The 22457-nt window shown below is 43.3% G+C and overlaps 1 protein-coding gene across 7 annotated transcripts in view; it reads left to right on the top strand.

Annotated features, from left to right (window-relative positions):
- Nucleotides 1-22457, top strand: part of esrrb (estrogen-related receptor beta) — a 58679-nt gene that overhangs the window by 5655 nt on the left and 30567 nt on the right. For 4 of the 7 annotated variants that reach the window (XM_081721718.1, XM_035532871.2, XM_081721717.1 and 1 more), the window contains 3 exons: nucleotides 3139-3207; nucleotides 14880-15301; nucleotides 21755-21871. In XM_081721718.1, the coding sequence (XP_081577844.1) occupies nucleotides 14893-15301; nucleotides 21755-21871 (526 nt within the window). In that variant the 5' untranslated portion in view covers nucleotides 3139-3207; nucleotides 14880-14892. The remainder of the gene's footprint in view (nucleotides 1-3138; nucleotides 3208-14879; nucleotides 15302-21754; nucleotides 21872-22457) is intronic. The other 3 variants (XM_081721719.1, XM_081721720.1, XM_035532870.2) reach the window with 1 other exon arrangement.

Raw genomic sequence — 22457 nt, 5'->3', positions numbered from 1 at the left:
GCCAAATGTGTGTGTGTTGTTGTGGCTGGATTATCATAAAAAGATACACAGCATGGCAGCCTGGAAGATTGATATATTCCAAAAGAGTAATGTGGAGGAGCTCAGGGCCATATGGATGGTTTCTCACTCCCTGAGATGTGTCTGATTACATAGGCACTACAAACCTGCAGAAACACCAAAGGGACACAGTGAAGTGGGCTAAAATGACATCAGTTCCTGCTGCAGGACAGGGTGTGTGTGTCTGTGGGTTTTTGGGGAAGTGGGTCTATTCCACCTCTGACACTCTGCACACTGCCGAGCTTGTTAACTCCTTAGCCATGCACATTTTAATCTGCTTTTTAGCTAACACTAAGCAAGATTACAAAGGTCCAAGACAGCTCAGCTTTTCAGACTACCCTACTGGAGATCCTCTGTCTAAACTGCATCATTTACACACTTTTTCAGACTGCTTACAGATAATGGTTGATACATTTCAACACATAAAAATATGTACAAATGTACTCCCAGTAGTGTTTTGGGGTTTCTTTGCTGGGATTTTAGAATGGTCACATCATTGGCAAATAGATTAAACATATGAGTTTTAACCAAATGCTTATTTTTTTAAGGCATTTCTTTTAAAACCAGTTATGTTTATTTGATTTAAAATTTGAATTAATGCAGCCATCATTTTACTTCTGAATCATGACATGATAGACAATTCATAAAAAAATATTACCCTAACTTGTTGTTAAGAGTTTTTGGAATAGGTGAATTGATGGATTTTTCAATAATCCCCCGCATACATTAAATCTAAGTAATTTTTATCTTATAATGTTATAATGTTTTACTGGTATAATGTAAAATTTGTTACTAAATGTTACTAAATGCTCTTTTAAATTAAATATGAAATTATCTATCTATCAATCTCTCTATATACTTTTTCATATTGTGAATTGATTTCAACCTTCTGACACATGTACATGGAAAAAAAAAACTACATTTTAGTGTTTTAGTTTTATATATATATATATATATATATATATATATATATATATATATATATATATATATATATATATATACCCCATTTCCCTGCCACATGTGAAGTCATGTCATAGGATAAATCTAGACTTTTAAAGATGAGGCATTTAAAATCAAGAGAAAATATTACATAGTAATTTAATGCAAGGCTAGAGTTTGGGTCACCACTGCCAGTGTTTAAATATGTGTAGATTCAGTTGGTGTGTAATGGCTGGCTTATGTAGACATCAGAGCAAACAACAGTGCCACAGGATTGGTTCAAATTTTTGGTCTTGGCTTGAAACTTTTTATTATTTATTATTTAATATTCCTTGTTAAATTTGTCAATATATAAAGCATATATGGGTATAATGTGTTTGTTGCTCGACTGTGTGTGTGTGTGTGTGTGTGTTGTGTGTGTGTGTGTGTGTGTGTGTGTGTGTGTGTGTGTGTGTGTGTGTGTGTGTGTGTGTGTGTTTGTGTTTGTATAAGTGGGCTTGTCAGGGACGTATGAGAGTCCCTTATTTTTTAGAATTTTGTAAAGCTATTTTTTATTGCTTATATGGTGTCTTTTTTATGTAAAATTGCCATATCTGACTTGATTTCAAAATACACCTTATACATTATAACTATTATATTAAATTCCATGTTGCAGAATAAAGTAATAGTTTTACATACTTTAATAGTAGTAGTTTTACATATTTGTTTACATATTGTATTACTATCCACGGAAATGAAGAAAACAGGTACATTTCATTTTTAATTTCACAGGCTTATTTTTTTAATGCTTCTGCCAATTTTGGTTATTTATAAGTTGATGTTGCTGCTATCATTTCACTGGTGTGTTGAATGGCTTATGTTGGCTACCTCATTAGTCTAGGACTGGTGAACTCAGTTGGGTATGCATGCTACCATATGGGTTGACCTCAACAGGCACCTCTTGCCTGATTTCACACTGGATGCATGAATACTGTATGCTTACTAGTATCAGATGTAGCGATGTCAGTGTTGTTTATGTCTGACGGTCTCAGCGAGACGACACCGGGAAGTTAATAATGCAAAAAGTGTAAAGTGTGCGCGGATCTGGTTTTCTAGTTAACATATGGGTTGTGTTTGCCACATGTGGCAATTCCCTTTTTCTTTTATGTTCTTTTTTTGATGAGTATCTTCTTTGTTAGGTTTGGTGGCCGGTTGCAGCAGCAGCTGGGGAGATATGGCCCAGTTTATTGCACCTCTCAAGTTGTTGTGGTGCTTCCTCGCCATTCAGAAATCCAGCAATATTGTGACTTGTCACTTTAAGTTTTTCTTGGCTTGTTGGTGCATTTGCAATGAGCAAGAACGAAAAGAGACAAGACTTTTCTATCTTTTCCTCACTTCCTGACAGGGCTATCCCCCCCCCTCTCTCACACCAATCCCCTTCCTCCTTTTCTCTTTAGTGGAATGACAGTTGGATTATGTATTTCTAGGGGCAAACCTCCATAAGCACTCAATGATGAATTACATTTAAATTTGTTTGACTTCATTCCCGAGTTGGCGCATTGAGCACTTAAAATGCACATCTCTCCTACTGCTTTACCTGTTTTTTTCCTTTCTCTCCAATTTATTGTATTAGCTTGAGAGAAAACAAGGCGAGGGAATTGCATTAGTGCATCTTAAGTTAAAAGCTCCTTGCTCTTTGACCAAGTGTTTCAGTGCTATTGGGTTAATCAGATTTTTGCTGTCTGCGTGGAGATGCTATCGTGGGTAACCAAAGCAGCCCCCACTCCGACACTGTCCAGATGGGATCGGCTTACGGTAATTTGGTTTCAGAATACATTACCCGCAGAGGCCTGTGGCTGTGTTTGCCCCACCTCTCTCTGCTACGCCGACCAGCTCCATCCCACACCAACCGCTCAGGCCCAGCCAGGGACCGATGCCATTCCGCATGACCCTTGACCGGACTCAACACCTGTCCAATGGCAAATCGTATCTCTATCGCCCCGAGTCTGTTTTCCCAGCATCCCGAGTGGATCGTCACGGCGACGGATGGTGGCGCGCAGTTTTTAAAACAAACTGATAAAACAGCAGCTGTTCCTTTTTTTCTTTCCTAAATTCCATTTCTGTCACCCCGTCTCTAAACGCGTCTCCTTGTACCAACAGGGCCTCCTTGTCACGTTCGTTAGGGCGATTACTCAGTCCACTGGCCACTCTGGATCCCCCTCGCTGCTGGTAAGCTCTGCACTGCACTCTCATACCCTGCACACAGTGGCCAGGGCCCAGGTAGCCCGGTTGGCACAGGGTGATCTGACACGCCCACTGTCCCCACTCTTGCTTTCCATGATGTGTGTTTGTGTTTACGGGCTCATGTGACGATGGGAGTTTTTGTCTCTGTCTCTCAGCTTGACTCGCACACATAAACGCAAACATGCACACACATGTGTTTCTTGACGTGCCTCTGTGCCATTTGTGACGATGTGTTAGTCAGTCATAGCGGGAGCTCACGGAGGCTGGTCCCAGTTCTAGGCACAGTGTTGCAGTCTCACCACTCAGTTCTCTCACACCCTGCTCTAGCAAATCCAAGAAGTCCTCCTTCCCGGGTCTCACTAAGGTAACCTTGGCATCCTAGCCGCACCGTGACAGTGTGTTTAAAAATAAAGTGAGGTCCATTAGCCCGCAGAGCATAATGCCAGCCTGAGCTGGGGCCAGATCACGGGCACAGTCTGAGGCTCACGCATCCGCCCACCTCCGCCCTCCCAGAGTGACTGCTATCACTGACACAGTGTGTCAGCACATCTTCCTGTTGCTCCAACTCTGAGAGGACACTCAGAATTCAGACTCAGTCACATGCATACAAAAACAACTTATACAACTATAGAAGGATATGTTTAGAGGACAATGCTGCGTAGTGTTTATTTAGATTAACTTTTTTTTTTTTTAAAGTAGAGTTTATAAATGGTTGTATTACAGAACACACTATATTTACTATTTAAAATCATTTTATCTTTAACCCTAGATTAAGAGGTAATTGTGACATTACTGAATTACATCATGAAAAAAACCCTTAGCAGAAAGAAACCTCCATAAGTAGCTGATGTAATGTAATGTAAAGATACCCCTCTATACGATGTGACAGATGTTTAGGTTCTATACTTGCAGTTTAGGTGTAAATGTGAGTTCCACAGTTTTATCTCTGTTTACCTCTGTGGCACTGTCACTCCCACCTGGGAAACGATCCTCACCATGCGTTCTGATTGGCTGTCTAATTATATGTTATGGAGGGAAAATTCCACGTGCGCTAATTTACGCTTTGGAGAGGGTAGTGAACTGCTACGTGCGTTGGGAGGCTATGCAGGCGTTTATCAGAGAATGTTATTGGTATTGAACGGCCAGTCGTTTGAAGGTTATGTTTCTGAGCAGTAATTGAAATGCAGAATAACATTAGGATCGATGGTTAGCTCTGTTTATTTATGAAATCAATATTGAAACGGCCCATCACAATGCAGGCTCTGATTCCCCCTGACAGCCAAACCGAATGCACACTGCATTTGGCTAAGGCAACACCGCCAACCCAGCAGCCCTCTTACTGCCTCTAAACAATGACTGTCCTCTCACTGGTCGTAGTCAGTCTCTCTCTCTCTCTCTCTCTCTCTCTCTCTCTCTCTCTCTCTCTCTCTCTCTCTCTCTCTCTCTTCTATCACACACACACACGACAGAGTGAACAACAACACGGAAACTCAGAGAAAGTTTGTAGTGGATTGGCAGTATGTTGCTAGTTACGATGAGATGTAGTGAATGTGTATTTTGAACCCTAACTGGGCATTTAGCTGAAAACGAGTGGCTATAAATAATAGGAAAGTAATAGTTTCCATACTTTAAGTTATATCGAGATGATTGCTACTATAAAGCTCGTATTACTAAATGCATACACTATGACTAGTCGTGTTGCCTCATCTGTGGTAGAAAAAAAGGTATGCAATTAACACAAAATTTCATCACGTCTTTTAAAGACCTGTGTACCTGAGTATTACTGATGGGATTCAAGTATATCAAATATATTTTATAAACATCAGACAAGATGTGCTATCATTTCCTTTTTTATTTCTCTCTCTCTCTCTCTCTCTCTCTGTGTTAAATAAAAACAAAGAAAAAACATTTTGCAAGTGGCAACAAGGACCTTTATACCACCCCAAGATTTCGCCTTTTAAGGAGTTTGCACCCTGGGTGTGCTAGTTACCGTTTTACACTTCTCTCTCTCTTCGGACACTTAGCAAGGTTATCACGTCCATTTAATTTCTTTGTTTTAATTCAGTGTCGACATGTTATCTCCGCAACGTAAATCAAAGTCCATTATACGGGGGGCTGTTGTTCCTCTCCCTCCCCGGTGCTGACCTGTGAATGACGAGCGGCGTGTCCGCGGCAAAGCGGGCCGCATTATAATGTAAATCTTTATCCAGCGCGTGAGCCACCTCGCGCTCTTGTCCCTGTTGTGCTGGGGGGAGGTGCGTCGACACGAGCTGTCCCAGGCACAGCAACTTTTTGGCAAACGCTGTTGGTTAAAAGAGCCAGGCAAGCTAAGTGGAAGCTTGCAAGAGGAAGGAGTGGCGTGGCCACTCCTGCTGAAGCTGTCAGCTGTCTTTTTAAGAGTTGGAGTCAAAACATTTACCCAAGCAGCACCGTGCTGTTTTTTAGTAGCAGACTTCGAACATCGGTGTGTTTTGATTGCGTGCGTTTCTGTATCCACCATTTCTTTTTGTTTTCCTGTAAAGTGTAGCATTATTGTAGTTTAGGCGACAGCATTATCTGCTGACTGAAAATTTTGTGTAGTTTCTTCCTGCCTGGAAAACCAGACTGAGGCTTTACCGCACTGACAGCGTACTGAAACCAGTGAGATATATGTCTAGACTGCCCCTTGAAGCAGACGCGATCATTTGGTCAATTCTTCTTAAACTGTGGGGCTTAAACACGCAGGGCATGGTGATCACATAATTCTTTATGATGCCAAAAAGAGCATCACTGATGCACACAAAACAAGAAGTGCCTGATGAGAAACATGGGGGGATGCTCTGTGTTTCAGTGTTTACACTGTCAACAGAAAAAGATAAAAAAATGAGGGATTTGGTAAATCTTTGGTAATACACTAATGGTAGAATGTAGTTGAGACTATATGCTCTGTTTAGTTTCTAAATTTATTCAAAGGGGCTATGGAGTCTGTGTCTAATATTGTCCAGTGTCTACGTATCTAGTACATATTACTGTAAAGTCAGACTAAATAACAGGAGAAACCTCTTCTCTGACTACTATGGTTGTGTTTTCCTTTGGTTCCAAATGTGTGCACATGAAAGAAAATTCAGAATTTCATACATATGATTTTTCAGTAATTGTCAGGTACAGTGTGCAACCCAGGCAGATCTTTTCATCTCTCCTGCAGTGACTGTGTGTGTGTGTGTGTGTGTGTGTGTGTGTGTGTGTGTGTTGCATTTTCCACTGGGCATTCCCTGTGATGAAGAGAGTAATTGATGAGCATGGAGGGACAGGCTCTTTGTTCATAGCAGGTAGAATTTCCCCCCTAAACAACGACAGCCTATGAGAGGAAGATTAATGAACTAATTTCATGCATCGTTCCTTGCTTCTGTCTTCGTCTGGCCTCAGCTTATGCACTGAAGCCTGTGATATACACATAGTAGTGTACCTTTGCAATAATACTTCCATCTGTTGTGAATGGGCATGAATCTATATTATGCACATATGCATTAACCCTGAAAGTGCTCCATGTTCATTTGCTGATTGTTTAGTTATTAATAAATTGACAATGGTGAATGTTAAATTTAATTAATGATAATTTAATGATCTTTTGCGCTTCCTTGACAGGAGCCCAAGACTGGTCCCCAAAATCATGATGATTCCTCACAGCACAGTGGGGTTTTATAGTCTTGTAGTCTATTTAATTTTTTAATTCATTTTTATTCTCACACATGCAATGGCCAGGCTTTGGGTTCATATGAGGAGATCTAACGAGATATCAGGTGATCACCTTGTGCTTCTGAAACATGTCATGAGGTAATTGTGATGTCACCAGGCTGCACCGTGTTTAAGGCGCAGGGGGAATGTGCTCTAATTTCGGGAATTCTGTTTGGAGAAAGGGGGAGGGATGTGCTGGTGGCAAAGGCCAGAAGAAGTGTGGCCTCATATGAGAACCATGGGTGCATAGCTCCTGAGAGCTGGAAGTCCGCGCGGAAAGTGATCAAGCTGTTCACAAAAACTGATGTCAAGGAGACGTCGTCTGCTTCTTCATTTTTTATTTTTTTTTTATAAACGAGACACACTGAACAATTCCAGCATAGGGACACCCACATACTCATTTCACTCTACATTTCAGAGGCCCAGAACATATTTGATGTCGGCTAATTATTTAGCAGGAAAAGTGCCATTATACATTATTTCTAGTGTAAAAAGGAAAAAGAGAGCGATTTAAAAAACCCTCCCCAGTGTGTGCCAAGCGAGGACTGAACTACTTTTTTTTTTTCCATATGATGAGCTGTTCAATTCAAGTGGGAGCTTCACCGCTGGGCTCGAACGCTTACATGTTAACCCATTCATTGCCGCAAAGTGAGCGGATCCTGCTAATGCCTTTTGGCTGGTGGCTGCACAGAGGCAGTGTGAAGTCGGTGCAAGCACATGCACTCCTCATGCCAGTGCAGACCTTCCTGATTTGAGGCACTGCATATATAAAAAAAATTTTGAGTGATATTTAGAGAGTTCTAGTAAAAATATAATTTACCAAATGCAATAAAACCAATTACACTGTAACTTTTCAGAACAGTCTGGCTGCTCTTAGCACACTTGACTGGACACTTTAATAAGTGCATTTTGTTGATAAAAAAGATTTCTTGCCACATGATGTGACTCAGTTCATGATGACAGCTCATGGGCTATCTACGGAGTTGGCCACATTTTACTCTTCCCTCAAAAGCTAGAGGGCTTACGTCAGTGTATGGGGTGTTTGTATCAGAAAACGCAACCTCCCCCCCACTGCCCTCACTGCCCCCGCTGGTCCTGCCGAACAGGAAGGAAGAGGAGGATCAATAGATGTGATCTGCGTCTGAGCTCGGGCGATCAGGGCCAGCCGGGGTCTGCTAGCCTGGCCGAGGCTCATGTTGTTGTCGTGAATGAGCTCATGGTTTTATAAAGGCTTCAGTGGGGGAGCTGGGGGGAGCTGGGGGAGTGGGGGCTAAATTTAATCCTGGTCTGGAGACGCAGGAGCTTAATTGCCAGGCTGCTGGGCCAAGCCGGACCCCCCACCCCCTGCCCCCGGTAACCCGGCACCAGCCACCGCTGCGCGGTCCACACGGATTATTGATCCACTGCTCTATTCCTCTTTCTTTTTCTCTCATTCTTTCATTTCTCTCATTTCTCTCATTCTCTCCTTTGGCCCGCCATGCGATTTCCTCTACCGTCTGGGTTGTACTTCTGCTGATGTGTACTCTAATTCGCACAGTTATTATTCCCTTTGTCTTTTACTTACCTGTCAGCCTCTTGCTCGCCCTTTTGCTCACTCTCTGTCTTTTTCTCCTCATCATTTATTTGTGTGTGATGATAAATGTTTTCTGGGTTCACATGAAAGGCTTCTATGTTTTTTTGCTTCATGACAAAGAGCCCCCCCACCCCCATCAACTCTAACTCACTCTCTCTGCTTTGAAAATACTAATGAATGAGTGTCCAAAATTAGGGGCTGCTTCCAGCCAGAGATTCACTTGGGTCCCAGTGGAACACAGAAGCACAGACACAGAGTAGAACACAGAAGCACAGAGAGTGGAGCACTGAAAGATACCCACAGAGAGTAGAACACAGAAGCACAGACACAGTGTAGAACACAGAAAGTAGAACACAGAAGCACAGACACAGAGAGATGAACTCAGAAGCACAGACATGGAGAGTAGAGCACAGAAGCACAGACATGGAGAGTAGAGCACAGAAGCACAGACACGGAGAGTAGAGCACAGAAGCACAGATACGGAGAGTAGAGCACAGAAGCACAGACACGGAGAGTAGAGCACAGAAGCACAGACACGGAGAGTAGAGCACAAGCACAGACATGGAGAGTAGAGCACAGAAGCACAGACACGGAGAGTAGAGCACAGAAGCACAGACACGGAGAGTAGAGCACAGAAGCACAGACACGGAGAGTAGAGCACAAGCACAGACATGGAGAGTAGAGCACAGAAGCACAGACACGGAGAGTGCCGCTTATCTTTGCTTCCTTGCTTACCCTCACTAGTGGTGCTTTCAGTGAATGGTCACCTCTCTCTCTCTTACACACATACACACACATACACACACACACACACACACACACACACACACACACACACACACACACACATACATACACATCACATATTAAAATTGCTCCCTAGGTCTGGGGCCACTATACTCCCTTGGTAGCTGTTAACCCAAAGCATTTATATGGCTAGGCAGAGGCATTCTCCATATTTCCTAGTGGCCCTCAGTGGACCAGACCTTTCTCCCCAAGAGACTGCACTTTGTCTGAAAGAGCCTCATTTCATTTGCATGGTGTTGCCTTGAAAAATAACCATGTCCACACAAAGATACTCAAATGGAGACACATGTAAAATATCAAAAACACTAAACACACTTTCTAGCTTTTGTCAAGTTTATTTTACTGTGCAAACTGAATGAGTCACCATAGGAACAAGTGCTATTCTCACATGTGCAGCATTCAGTAAATTTGCCTTGCGTGTCACCTCACTTCAGTGCTGCTTACCACCTCCAGAGGAAGAGGGCAGTGAGGCAGCTGCCCGCAAGGCTTGACTGTTGCCTATGTGCCCAGAGGAGTGTGAGTGCCTGTCAGGAGTTAATTGAGTTCCTCCTCCAGTGGCCGCTCCTGGGCCAGACCCTTATCAGCCTCATCGCCTGGGGTCCTCTGACTGATCCCCCCACCCCCCACCCTGCCTCCTTAACAGGCCATCTGATAGCACCCTGTCTGCGAAGGGCTTCCCACTCTCACTGTATTGCGTGTGTGTTTGTGCATGTGTGTGTAGGTGAGAGACACACCCAGAAAGAGTGAGAGAACGTATGTACGACTTCTTTGAATAGATTATTTAAAATAAATAAATATCCTTTTTCTTCATGGGGTATGTGTGAAGGACTCATTTAGAAAGTTAACAGAACCTTTCAACATGTTTATTTCAGTCCATAAATGAAGAGTTTGGCAGCGCAGTGATGATAAGCAGTGCAAGGCATGGGGCGGGGCTTCTGCGAGGAGGAGGAGGAGGCAGGGTTGTCGGAGGAACGTGGTGGCATGGAAGGCAAATGCCCCTGGTCCACAGGCGCACGGGGGGCACAGGATCATTAGACCGGCTAATCTCCCACTCTGCCGCCGTGGGCACAACCATATTACAGCCAACGAAATTCTGTTAGACCGGCTGCGAGGAATCAGATTAGACTCGACCCCAACATTATGCTTTTGCGGGCACGGCGCAGCATGAATTTTGATGGCCGCAGAGGGGGAACAAAAGGGGGGACGCGAGGGGAGAAAAAAAGTAAAAGAAGAAAGTCTTGGACGTGCTGGCTCTACCTGACGCAAGCGGACACAGAGGACGTGAGCTCAGAACATAGGGGGCAGAAAAGCTCACCCCACTGAAACGCCCCACTTTAGCCGACCGCATGTTTTCTCTCCTTCCTGTTGTTTATTCGGGCCAAAAGCAGCTTTGACTTTATGGAGAAATAAAGCATGTCTTGAAAGACAGTTATCATATTGTTTTATTATGTGTTATTATGCCCAATGAAAAAAAAAGTGCAATGAACATTTTGGTCATTGTGTTAAAAAGTGCACATAAACATTTGATTTGAGGAAGCATGATGCTTGTGGAGTGGCACCTTGATTTATGTTACTGAAATGATTTGAAATGATCAGATATTACCTGGGCATGAAGTGGCTCTTTAGAGTATACCTCAGTATACCTCTGTGGGATTCCACAAGGGCATATTCATTCCACGTGAACACATCTCTGAGAGGACAACAGTTAACACACTTATGCAATTATGCTAAGAGGCACCTCCACACTGACCTTTGAACTGTGGTTAAGCTGCCCCTGAATTTGAGAAATAAAGGCTAAATGGAATTGTCGTGTGTGCTGACATTTCAAATATATGGCTTTTAATAAGTCAAGGGAAGATCTGTAAAGGTGCGCATGTGTGGATCTGTATTCAGAAGCTGCTAGCCAATAATGGCAAATTTTTCCTTTCTCCTTGAGAAATCTCGAATCGGTTTTAAACCGTTATATTCACACACACACACACACACATATATATATATATATATTTATTTTAAAAACATTTTTTTTGTCATCAGCACAACATAATTTTAACTTTGCCATTGCTGAGGTCAGTCTGAAGCTTAAAAAAATTCTTGATTTAAATTTGTCCAGTCTTACTATACTGTGCTGAAAAAAACCTTGAGCACTCAGGTAAAGGCTTTATTCCACAAGGTGAACGGTTTTAACAGGGGGCATTTTTTATTATTTATTTTAGCACTTAACCTTTTGTGAATTTCCAGAGGTGGCGGCAGCTGGCACTGCAATGAATATACATGGTGGGAGGGGTCGTGTGACAGGGAGGGAAACCCAGCAACCCAGATTTTATTTGACATGCTGACCCTGTCTCTGCAGGCCCAGGAAGCTGGGTTGAGAAAATAAAGTTGACCTTGTGACCCCTTGGGCTTGAACCCTACAGTCACCCACACTCACAATTAAATCAGTTTGAGAGAGGGACTGAGGCAGCCAAGGGACAGAAATGGGGGCATGGGGGCTGGGGCGTGTTTCTTTAGCGTCTTGTACTTCTCTAGTACATTCTTGAGTTTGCACTCTTCTCCTGTTATCCGTTCCCCACTCTTTATTTCCTATATGTTTTCCATTTTGTGTGAGAGTGAGGAGTGGCTTTGCTTCATTGTTGATCGGGAGACTTGAGAGTGACATGTTAGCTCCTGTGTGTCAATATTTGCCATTAGTTAGCAGTGTGCTAATTATGCTAATGCATTGAAGCAAAATGCATGGGGTGTGGGCATGTCACTCAAAGAGTAACCTTTGATTTGCATATGGCTAGGCAAAGCTCAATTTCATTACTGTGAGCGAATGTGTCTGACCTTTCACCCTTGTCACCTGCACCTAATTCTAACATGTAAGTAACCTCTCTGTGACCCCAACATCTCGCACCAAACTGACAAATAGAGATACCACATGAACGGAAACATTTTTATGATTTGTGTAATGTGCACAGTCCTGTATATATTCTGGTGTGTATGAGGAGTGATGTAACAGTGCTATATATATTCTGGTGTGTATGAGGAGTAATGTAACAGTCCTGTATATATTCTGGTGTGTATGAGGAGTGATGTAACAGTGCTATATATATTCTGGTGTGTATGAGGAGTGATGTAACAGTCCTGTATATATTCTGGTGTGTATGAGGAGTGATGTAACAGTCCTGTATATATTCTGGTGTGTATGAGGAGTAATGTAACAGTCCTGTATATATTCTGGTGTGTATGAGGAGTGATGTAACAGTCCTGTATATATTCTGGTGTGTATGAGGAGTGATGTAACAGTCCTGTATATATTCTGGTGTGTATGAGGAGTAATGTAACAGTCCTGTATATATTCTGGTGTGTATGAGGAGTGATGTAACAGTTCTATATATATTCTGGTGTGTATGAGGAGTAATGTAACAGTCCTGTATATATTCTGGTGTGTATGAGGAGTGATGTAACAGTCCTGTATATATTCTGGTGTGTATGAGGAATAATGTAACAGTTCTGTATATATTATTGTGTGTATGAGGGGTGATGTAACAGTCCGGTATATATTCTGGTGTGTATGAGGAGTGATGTAACAGTCCTGTATATATTCTGGTGTGTATGAGGAATAATGTAACAGTTCTGTATATATTATTGTGTGTATGAGGGGTGATGTAACAGTCCGGTATATGTTCTGGCATGTATAATATACTAGGATATGTGTTTTTTTTGTTGTTGTTGTTGTTCTTTTCCTTTTGGCCTTTTGCAGAAATGCAAAAATGCAATCCTCTGCTTATAAATTCAGAACCTAACACACACATGCACGCACACGCATACGCACGCATGCACGCACGCATACACACACGTCCACAAACATGTTGGTGGAGTGTCACTAAAATGTCTCCTTTAGTGACTATACAGATCAGTAAACAGGCACTATAGCTGTTAAGAGTGCTCTCTGTTGTGTATGTGTGTGTGTGTGTGTGTGTGTGTATGTGTGTGTGTGTGTGTGTGTGAGTGTGTGTGTGTGTGTGTGTGTGTTGACAACAAGGAAAGGAAATCTAATTCAAGGTTAAAAAGAAAATATTTTTATGATTATTTTGTCCATTCACCTTATGATATCTTTGGTCTTTGAACAAAAAGTAATGTTTAAGATGCATTTGGAATGGCATAGATATGGCATTGCTAGAGTAGGTGGGGATGTGGTCTTGAGAGTACATAAGGAGCCTTGTTCAGTGTGGATGGCACTGTGGCTGTAGGTCTGTGAATAACTGAAACATGGTTGAACAGGTCTCCTCTCAGCTATAATTGTTGCTGTGTTGATCAACCCCATGTCTCTCTTGAAAAACAAGTGATCACTAAAATATATGTTCTGCCTTTATGAAGGACAAGTTTATCTGTTAACACCTGGTATTTGTCTGTGGTTGAAGTGAAAAGATGCACTCTGCATACTGCAAACTTCTGGTCCACTCCACCTCTCAACACATGTGCTTAGCGAAAGGCTCAGATCTCTCACACATCTCTCTATCCCTCTCCCTGCTTTAGTTTGCATTTTCCACCCCTCAGCTGACTTATATGTTCCAGATACTTATAGCATAGACTTTGTTTTTTTAAAGGTACAGGCAGTATAACATTAATTCAATCTCCTTATCACTCTCTGATAGTGCGTTTCAGCTGTGGGCTAATAAAATCTTGTGTGCTCTTTTATGAATATTTAGGTCTGGGCAATTCAGTTACAATATTATACCACGAATATATGTCACTATTTGAACCTCAATATTGAATTTATCTCTGTCTCTGCCCACCCCTCTGCCTCTTTCCCTCTGTCTCTCTCCCTCTCTCCCCCTCACTCTCTCTTTCCTTCTGTCTCTCTCCCTCTCTCCCCCTCACTCTCTCTTTCCCTCTGTCTCTCTCCCTCTCTCCCCCTCACTCTCTCTTTCCCTCTGTCTCTCTCCCTCTCTCCCCCTCACTCTGTCTTTCCCTCTGTCTCTCTCCCTCTCTCCCCCTCACTTTCTCTTTCCCTCTGTCTCTCTCCCTCTCTCCCCCTCACTCTGTCTTTCCCTCTGTCTCTCTCCCTCTCTCCCCCTCACTCTCTCTTTCCCTCTGTCTCTCTCCCTCTCTCCCCCTCACTCTCTCTTTCCCTCTGTCTCTCTCCCTCTCTCCCCCTCACTCTGTCTTTCCCTCTGTCTCTCTCCCTCTCTCCCCCTCACTTTCTCTTTCCCTCTGTCTCTCTCCCTCTCTCCCCCTCACTCTGTCTTTCCCTCTGTCTCTCTCCCTCTCTCCCCCTCACTCTCTCTTTCCCTCTGTCTCTCTCCCTCTCTCCCCCTCACTCTCTCTTTCCCTCTGTCTCTCTCCCTCTCTCCCCCTCACTCTGTCTTTCCCTCTGTCTCTCTCCCTCTCTCCCCCTCACTTTCTCTTTCCCTCTGTCTCTCTCCCTCTCTCCCCCTCACTCTCTCTTTCCCTCTGTCTCTCTCCCTCTCTCCCCCTCACTCTTTCCCTCTGTCTCTCTCCCTCTCTCCCCCTCACTCTCTCTTTCCCTCTGTCTCTCCCCCCCCTCGGCCCCTCTCTCTCACTCCCTTGCTATCCATAGGCTGTTGAACAGGATGGCCGCTGAGGAGCGGCACCTGCCCTCCAGCTGTGGCTCGTACATAAAGACGGAACCGTCCAGTCCGTCCTCTCTGGTGGACACGGCCAGCCACCCGAGTCCCGGCGCCCACTCAGACGCCAGTGGCGGCTACGCCAGCGCCATCAACAGCCACTCCAACGGCTTGGACTCACCGCCCATGTTCACAGCGGCTGGGGCCCTGGGGCCGGCGGGTGGAGCCTGCCGCAAGCGCTACGAGGACTGCTCCAGCACACTGCTGGAGGACTCAGGCCCCATCAAGTGCGAGTACATGCTCAACTCTATCCCCAAGCGCCTGTGCTTGGTATGTGGAGACATCGCCTCAGGCTACCACTACGGCGTGGCCTCCTGTGAGGCCTGCAAGGCCTTCTTCAAGAGGACAATACAAGGTACGAGTGTGCATGCGTTACCATGGTTATTTCTGGTGTGCTTGGTAGTAAAGCTATACATTGTGATTACAGGATTCCATGTAATATATTAAAGCATGAACTATTGAGTCCCTGATGTTGAAGACCGACCTGTAACAGTGTAACAGTGGGTGCCCCAGATCAGTCTAGAATGTTTGAGGGTCAGGTTGTTCACAGCACATACACACCAACACCCACACATGCCCGCCCATACACACACACACACACACACACACACACACACACACACACACACACAAACACACACACACACACACAAATGTTATATGGACACTTTGCATAATTTGATATCTGCATATTATAATATTGTGATATCTGCAACATCAATTTTACAAAGTTCAAAGCTGCAATAATGATAACAAATCAAATATTGTGCAGTCCTACTCTCTAATGGTAGCAACAACTTTGTGCTGACCATCAGCTGCTAATCCAGTGTGAGGTTATTGAGGTTGTTTGACATGTGTACTAATACAAGCTAATCAGCTGATCCCAGATCGTCTCTACATTTTGTCACCAACTGCATCCAGTCACAGTGAAGATGACCCATTTGGCGCCAGTGGTGACATCATCACTGTGATCAATTCATTTGATTGTTTAAAAGGTGTATATTATTACACTGACACATAATCACATGACCACATTTTCCAGACAGGAATAGAAAGAAAGAATGGGAAAACTATTGCTGTTTTCTGGCCTTTTTTGCTCTCAGACAATAAATTATGGCAATGATGCAAGTTTCTGTACAAGACTAAAGGTATTTCTGCTTTTAACACTTGTGTTGAATTTCCCAGATTCACATTAAGCCTAATCCGAGATTTCAAACAGTTTCCATTGGTGATTCACTGCCAGAGTAGGATTAAATCCGGATATAGGAAATTAGTCCTTGGTCTTATCCTGACAAGCACTATTCAATCCAGTTAATTAATCAGTTTACCCAATTTAACAGGATGTGCTGTGGGCAGTTTTTTGCCATTATGTTGTGGGTATATATGTTATTTTTAATAGGTCTTTAGAGTGCAATGCTTCCCCATGCATAGAGAATATAGAGATGTGTAGTCCCATTTAGACGTCTGAATAGAGTGCAGGAACAACACATGATATACAACATGGTCACATTAGATTGGCACTTGAAGAACAGACAGTGTGTTCTGACCCAGATATTAATCAGATGGAATCACACAGGTGCATGTGGTGTGTCCATGTGCGTGTGTTTGTGTGTGTGTGTGTATGTTAGACAGTGAGAAAAAAGAAAATGAAGTGTGACCACCTAGCAATTATGGCCTGATCTCATTGTTCTGACATCATAAACTTTTAACAACATGCTATCGCTAATGCATATCTCAAGGACTTGAGTCAAGGAATGGCCTTATCACACAGGCAGATATGGACTATGCTTTGACATTATAAATACCACTGTGGTAGGAGCTACATAATAAATATCACTGGGAGAGAGGGTACATAATAAACACCACTGTAGTAGGGTATACATAATAAACACAATTGTAGCAGGGGGTACATAATAATACCACTGTGGGAGAGGGTACATAATAAACACCACTGTAGTAGGATATACATAATAAACACCATTGTAGCAGGGGGTACATAATAAACACCACTGTGGGAGGGGCTACATAATAAATACCACTGAGGGAGTGGGTACATTGTGCTCATTTACAAAAGAAAAAAATTATTTCCTCAGTTTGCACTCAGGTGTTTAATGCTGTTCTGCTAGGTCTGTTGATACTGGCCCAGTGCTCCTATCAGCTTTAAACAGTCTATGTACCTTTTTGCAGACAAACAATTGCCTTTGTCCAAAGCCTGCTATTTACACTCACTTCCACCAGTGATCTCCCCTATTGACAAAAGATGAGCATTTTCCCTCAAGTCACATATTTAGAAAGCAGGCTTTTAACCCCATGCTTAAAGCCACGGGGAGGTGCACAAAAGCCTGTACAATGGAGGGCACTGGACATGGAATGTGACTGGACAGAATGAGCCCATCGTAAGTGGAGTGATGGCCTAAACAATTAAGAGAAGGAGAGTTACATGAAAGGAAAAAAAAAGAAAATGTCATAGACCTCTTCCTTTTAATCCTCTCTTTGCGTTGTCAGGTTGAAATTTCCCCTCTCGATCTCTCCCTCTCTTTTGCTCTTTTCTTCCTCTTGGAGGGCTGCCTGTAATGGACCTAATCTCATGCCGTTTGTCCGAGCCACAGGAGTTTTGTCAATAACAATCAGCGTTCAGGAGGAGTAATTAAGGCCGAGGCTTTTCATTAGGCCAAGGGGAGGGGCCCGTCTCCGGGGACGACCACCGCAATTAGAAACGCAGGCACGCGTCGCTGGGTAATTTCGGCAAAGGGAAGGAAGAAGGGATGAAATAAAAAGAGGAAAGAGGGGGGAAAAAAAAGCCACAGACTTTCTTTAGATTGGAGAGGGACCCGTCTGCTCTTTTCAAAGAGAAGGGGAGAGGCGGGCTAATGGCATAATAAGCAGACTCAGGTCCTCGGCCGAACACGGGAGGATTTTGGGGGGTAAGGAAGTAAAAAAGAAGTGTGTGTTTGTTGGGGGAGGGGTGGCCAGGAGGATGAGTGGGGAAGAGAATGGGCAGACAAAGAGCTCTTGAAGGGAAAACAGGATAAGCGATGTGAATTAGACGTGATTAATTAAGTAAATAACGAGGCTGACGAGGGGTGTAAGTGTGAGCCAGCGTCCCTTTAATGAGGACAAAGCAGGAGAGGTGGCGTTTAATTGGCCTCGTCATTTTAATCAATTCCATTCAGCCTTAACGCCACAGCAAAATGGCTTTTTTACTGCCAAACATGTAATACCTTCTCCCCCATTCACGAGTCTTATTGAAAAATGAGTTGTCACAGCTGCACGCGCTGCTTTCCGCTCTTTATCACCCAGACAACATTGTTAAAAGAGAGTGATCTAAAGCCTCACAATGAATAGTAGGAGAACTGCAGGCATTTAAATGCTCAAGAAGCCATACTGAAAAATATTCAGTATATAATTCTGTACACTTTCCCCCCCCCCAAACATCACTGGGTTTTCAAGTAAAGGCATTGATGCATGTTGTATATCTAAACCAACACTAAACTTTTTATTGTTCCATATTTCATATCCTTTATCTCTTTCCACACCTTCCATAGCTGAGCCATGGCTTTCTGTCATACTGGTTTGCCTGTTATTCAGAGCAGTGTTGCTCTACCCGCAACCAGTCCAAGTTAAGGTCAAAGAAAATCTAGTGATGAGCATTGAAATCTAGTGATGAGCACTGTAGTATTTTTGTGTAATTACTGACACGTTAGTGTGTTAGAAAGTGTTGCCACATTGAGGGAACACTCCCCTGTCATAAATGTTCAGCAGAAATTTCTCTTTATTCTTTATTTCCTTCTTTCTCCCTCTCATTTTTTTCTCCGTCCCTTCATTAAGCTTTCTTGCTCGGTTCAGTTCTTTCCTACCCTCCACCTCCCTACAGACAAAGACCCTGCTGGCCTTACCTTTTCAACACACAGGTGGACAGCAAATCCATCACCTGTCACCTATTCATCCACTGTAAAGCCCTTTTGAACTTGCACATGGAGATAGTTACATCAGTCAAAGACAAGCCCCAAATTAACGTCACGTCTGATCACCATCCATCCAGGACCGCCGCCATCTTCACCCCCTCGTTGCCCCAAACACCTCTTGTTCCCCTTCAATCAAACCCCATACATCTCTTACTGAGCCTTATTTTCCCCCCATTTTGAACATGAGTGTAGTATTGTATGAAACCCAGACCATATTGACTGGCCCTCTCTTTCTACTATGGAGTAATAGAGCTTGACAGTAAGCCTGTAAAAGTCAGTTTAGATTTTGATGAGAAATATCTGCCATTTTACTGTAATTTACTTACTCGCCCCGAGTCTGCCCCACACCATGCCCTGGCACAGGTCCTGAAAAGCCATAAAAGAAATTGAGACAGATAAATATTGAAAAGATAAAAAACCTTTTGCTTTACATGTGTTTTCCATTCCAGTTCTTCTTTATGATTAATAAAATAACCTTTAATATAAAACTAGATCAACCATAACTACTAAATCTTTGAATAGTCAACTGTATTCTTAACTGAAATAAATGTGACTGTACAACAACATTAATTTCTGTCTTATTTCTTTTTCTTATGCAGTGCATAGTTCTGCAATACATACATACATATATATACACACACACACACACACACACACACACACACATACATATATATATATATAGTTTGTGAGTGCATATGTGTTCCTCGCTATGATGCGTGATGTGTGTCTAGTCAGCTGCAGTTGACAAGCCCACAGGTGGAATGGCTGCACACGTGCCCCTGCCCTCTTCAAGGGACCAGAGGCAGGCAGATCACAAACATGAGTGTCCTGTGGGACTCCTGGGACCTGCTGCTATGCTGACAGAGTGTGCCAGTCTAGCAGCCTTCTCATCAGCTAAACTTACCAGTCCATGATGCGTCCATATATTGCACTAGTTCATATATTACCCAACAGTAGGACGAGGGCTGCTGAAAAACCAGGGAAAGAATAAGAACTGGCTTGCAAGAGACTTCACTTCCTGCTGAAGAAAATCAATGACTCTTTCTCATAGATTTTACTTGCAGACAAACCACACTAGGTGAAGTAGTCATATGGAAATAAAAATAAATAAATCGGTAGATTTTTTTCTAGTTAGGAAGTCTCAGCAGATTCCTGATACTCAGCTCTGACTCCTTTACTCATAAGTACATGTGAAATATATTTGATTATAACTGTTTTGTTTTTCATATCAACAAAAGGGAAAACAGGAAGAGCGGCAATCAGACTTCATCACATTAATTTTCACACCTTTATTTACCCCAAACCCAAAGAGATCTGTGGAATTTGCATACTGATTTGTATAACCCAGATAAAAGGCAGAATTTCTAATTATTTAATATATCTAGGGACCTTCCACTTGATCTGTGCAATAATGTTAACATAATTGCCCGAGTTGGGAATGGAAGATGGAGAGATTGTGAGGAAACGTTTTTGGAATACCGCAATGCTATTCCTACTCTGAAAAACAGAGCCAGGGTCAAAGGAATGGAATGTAAATGTGGAGCTATCAACTGAATATATCATATTACCTCTTACGAATTTATTTCAGAAATCTGAGTAGCATATTGAGCAGCAACTCCGCATATTTAAAACAGGATTATGCACACAGTGAGTTTTTCCTGCGAGGTGGGTACCTAATTGTAGTAAAGGTATTTACTCCACTATTTAAACATATGCAGTTTAAGACTGCATATGAAGACCCTATAAGCCATATATAAATTCAGCTGGAGACCCTGTGTAAAGATATTCAGAACATGGCCTTGCACGAGAGTGGGGGTTGTCTGCTATTGTAGGTGTTCTTTCTCATCCACCCCCCCCGCGCCCCCATTTATAGTGGACTGTCATTCTGCATTCATGCTCCCCTTGCCATTATCCATACACACCCTAATTGAAATGCCTCTCTGCAGTTAAATGTACGTACATGGACACAAACAGAATGGGATCATATATCAAGCACTCTGCCCATTGTTAGTCCCACAATACAGCAGAAACAGCTCTTTTATTGTGTACCAATGAAACTCCTATTCATTGGTATCAAGCGCCGAAGTGCTTGACTTGAATAATGTATCAGCACTGTAGTGACACTGTATGTAAATGGTGCTGGGTGGGGGGTGGGATTGGGGTGGGGTTACTGAGCAGCAGCGCTAGTGGGAGGCGGCGAGGCTGAGGGAGGCTGAGCGTGGCCTTGCCCTCAGAGCTGTGGAAGGGTCCGATTTGGAGGCACGGCTTGGAGGGTGTCTAGGTAGCGGGAGAGGGTCCCATCCCTGGAAAGGGCCCCTCCTCACGCTTGGACCTGTCTCCTGCTCACCTGTCTCCCGCTCACCTGTCTCCCGCTCACCTGTTTCCCACTCACTGCTGGTCTTCTTTAATGTGGTCGTCTGATCTGACCTATACACACGCCTCCACACTCATCTTCTCTCTGCATCCCTTTCATTCTCCCTCTTGACCAAAAATCAATTTAATACAGAAAATAAGAGATAATCTTACAAACCCATGAATGATGAATAATAGCGGAAGTACAAATAATGAATGACAAATAGTATCAGATCTGGTGTTTGTACTGACATAATGGCTGTCTGAATAGATACAGACCAGTGTTGCAACAGTTAAATATGTAACCAAAGAACATGTTTTTGCATTCAACTTTATTACAATGACATGAATACCTGTTTTTTGTTTTTCAGATCCATATCATATTAATATGAAAATAGAGAATTCTTTCTATTCACATGAACAGAGAGGCAGCTGAAGAAAGAGACAGCACCTTTGATTGCCTCTTATTTATCTCCTGTCTTGCCCAGGTAACATAGAGTACAGCTGTCCGGCCACCAACGAGTGCGAGATCACAAAGCGGAGACGCAAGTCCTGCCAAGCCTGCCGCTTCATGAAGTGTCTGAAAGTGGGCATGCTGAAGGAAGGTAAGGAGCTTGGATGGGTCTGCTCACAGCCGGCGTGTCTGCCTTCTGCCTGGCCGTCTCTTTGTGTGTCTGCCTGACCCTTCTGGCCCACTAGCTCAACATCTGTGCAGGCTGCTTCAGTGTCCCACCATAAAACATAAATGTTCCAGCACAACATCATGTCAAACATGACTGGCAGTACAGCACATGACCGAGGCTTCTATACATGCTAATGTTCTGGAATTCTGAGTCAAAGAGTAATCCCCAGTACCAGGGATCCTATTTCTGTAGCTGCTCTGACATTGTATGAAGCTTAAGATTCCTCCTTTGACACCTTTACCAACCCTCCGGTGACAAAGCCTTACTGTTATTAGATCTAATTTTCAATTAATAATGTCATATGTCAGCCTTTAAAGCAATCAGCTGGCATGGGAGTTATTTGCAGCAATTTACTGTGATTCCCACATACCCCGTCGAGCACACCTCACCTACAGCAGAACACCAAAGCGAGAGCATGCCACAAATCAAGGCTTGCATTTGTCAAAGGCACGGATCTGATGCTGGTGTCATGAATGTGGCCGGCTGGCATGCCAGGGGGCGATGCCAG

The sequence above is a fragment of the Electrophorus electricus genome, chromosome 10, assembly GCF_041902795.1.
Source record: "Electrophorus electricus isolate QZ-2024a chromosome 10, ASM4190279v1, whole genome shotgun sequence".
Classification (NCBI taxonomy): Eukaryota; Metazoa; Chordata; class Actinopteri; order Gymnotiformes; family Gymnotidae; genus Electrophorus; species Electrophorus electricus.
Note: the sequence above shows the minus strand (reverse complement) of the source record. Positions and strands in the feature narration are given on the sequence as shown.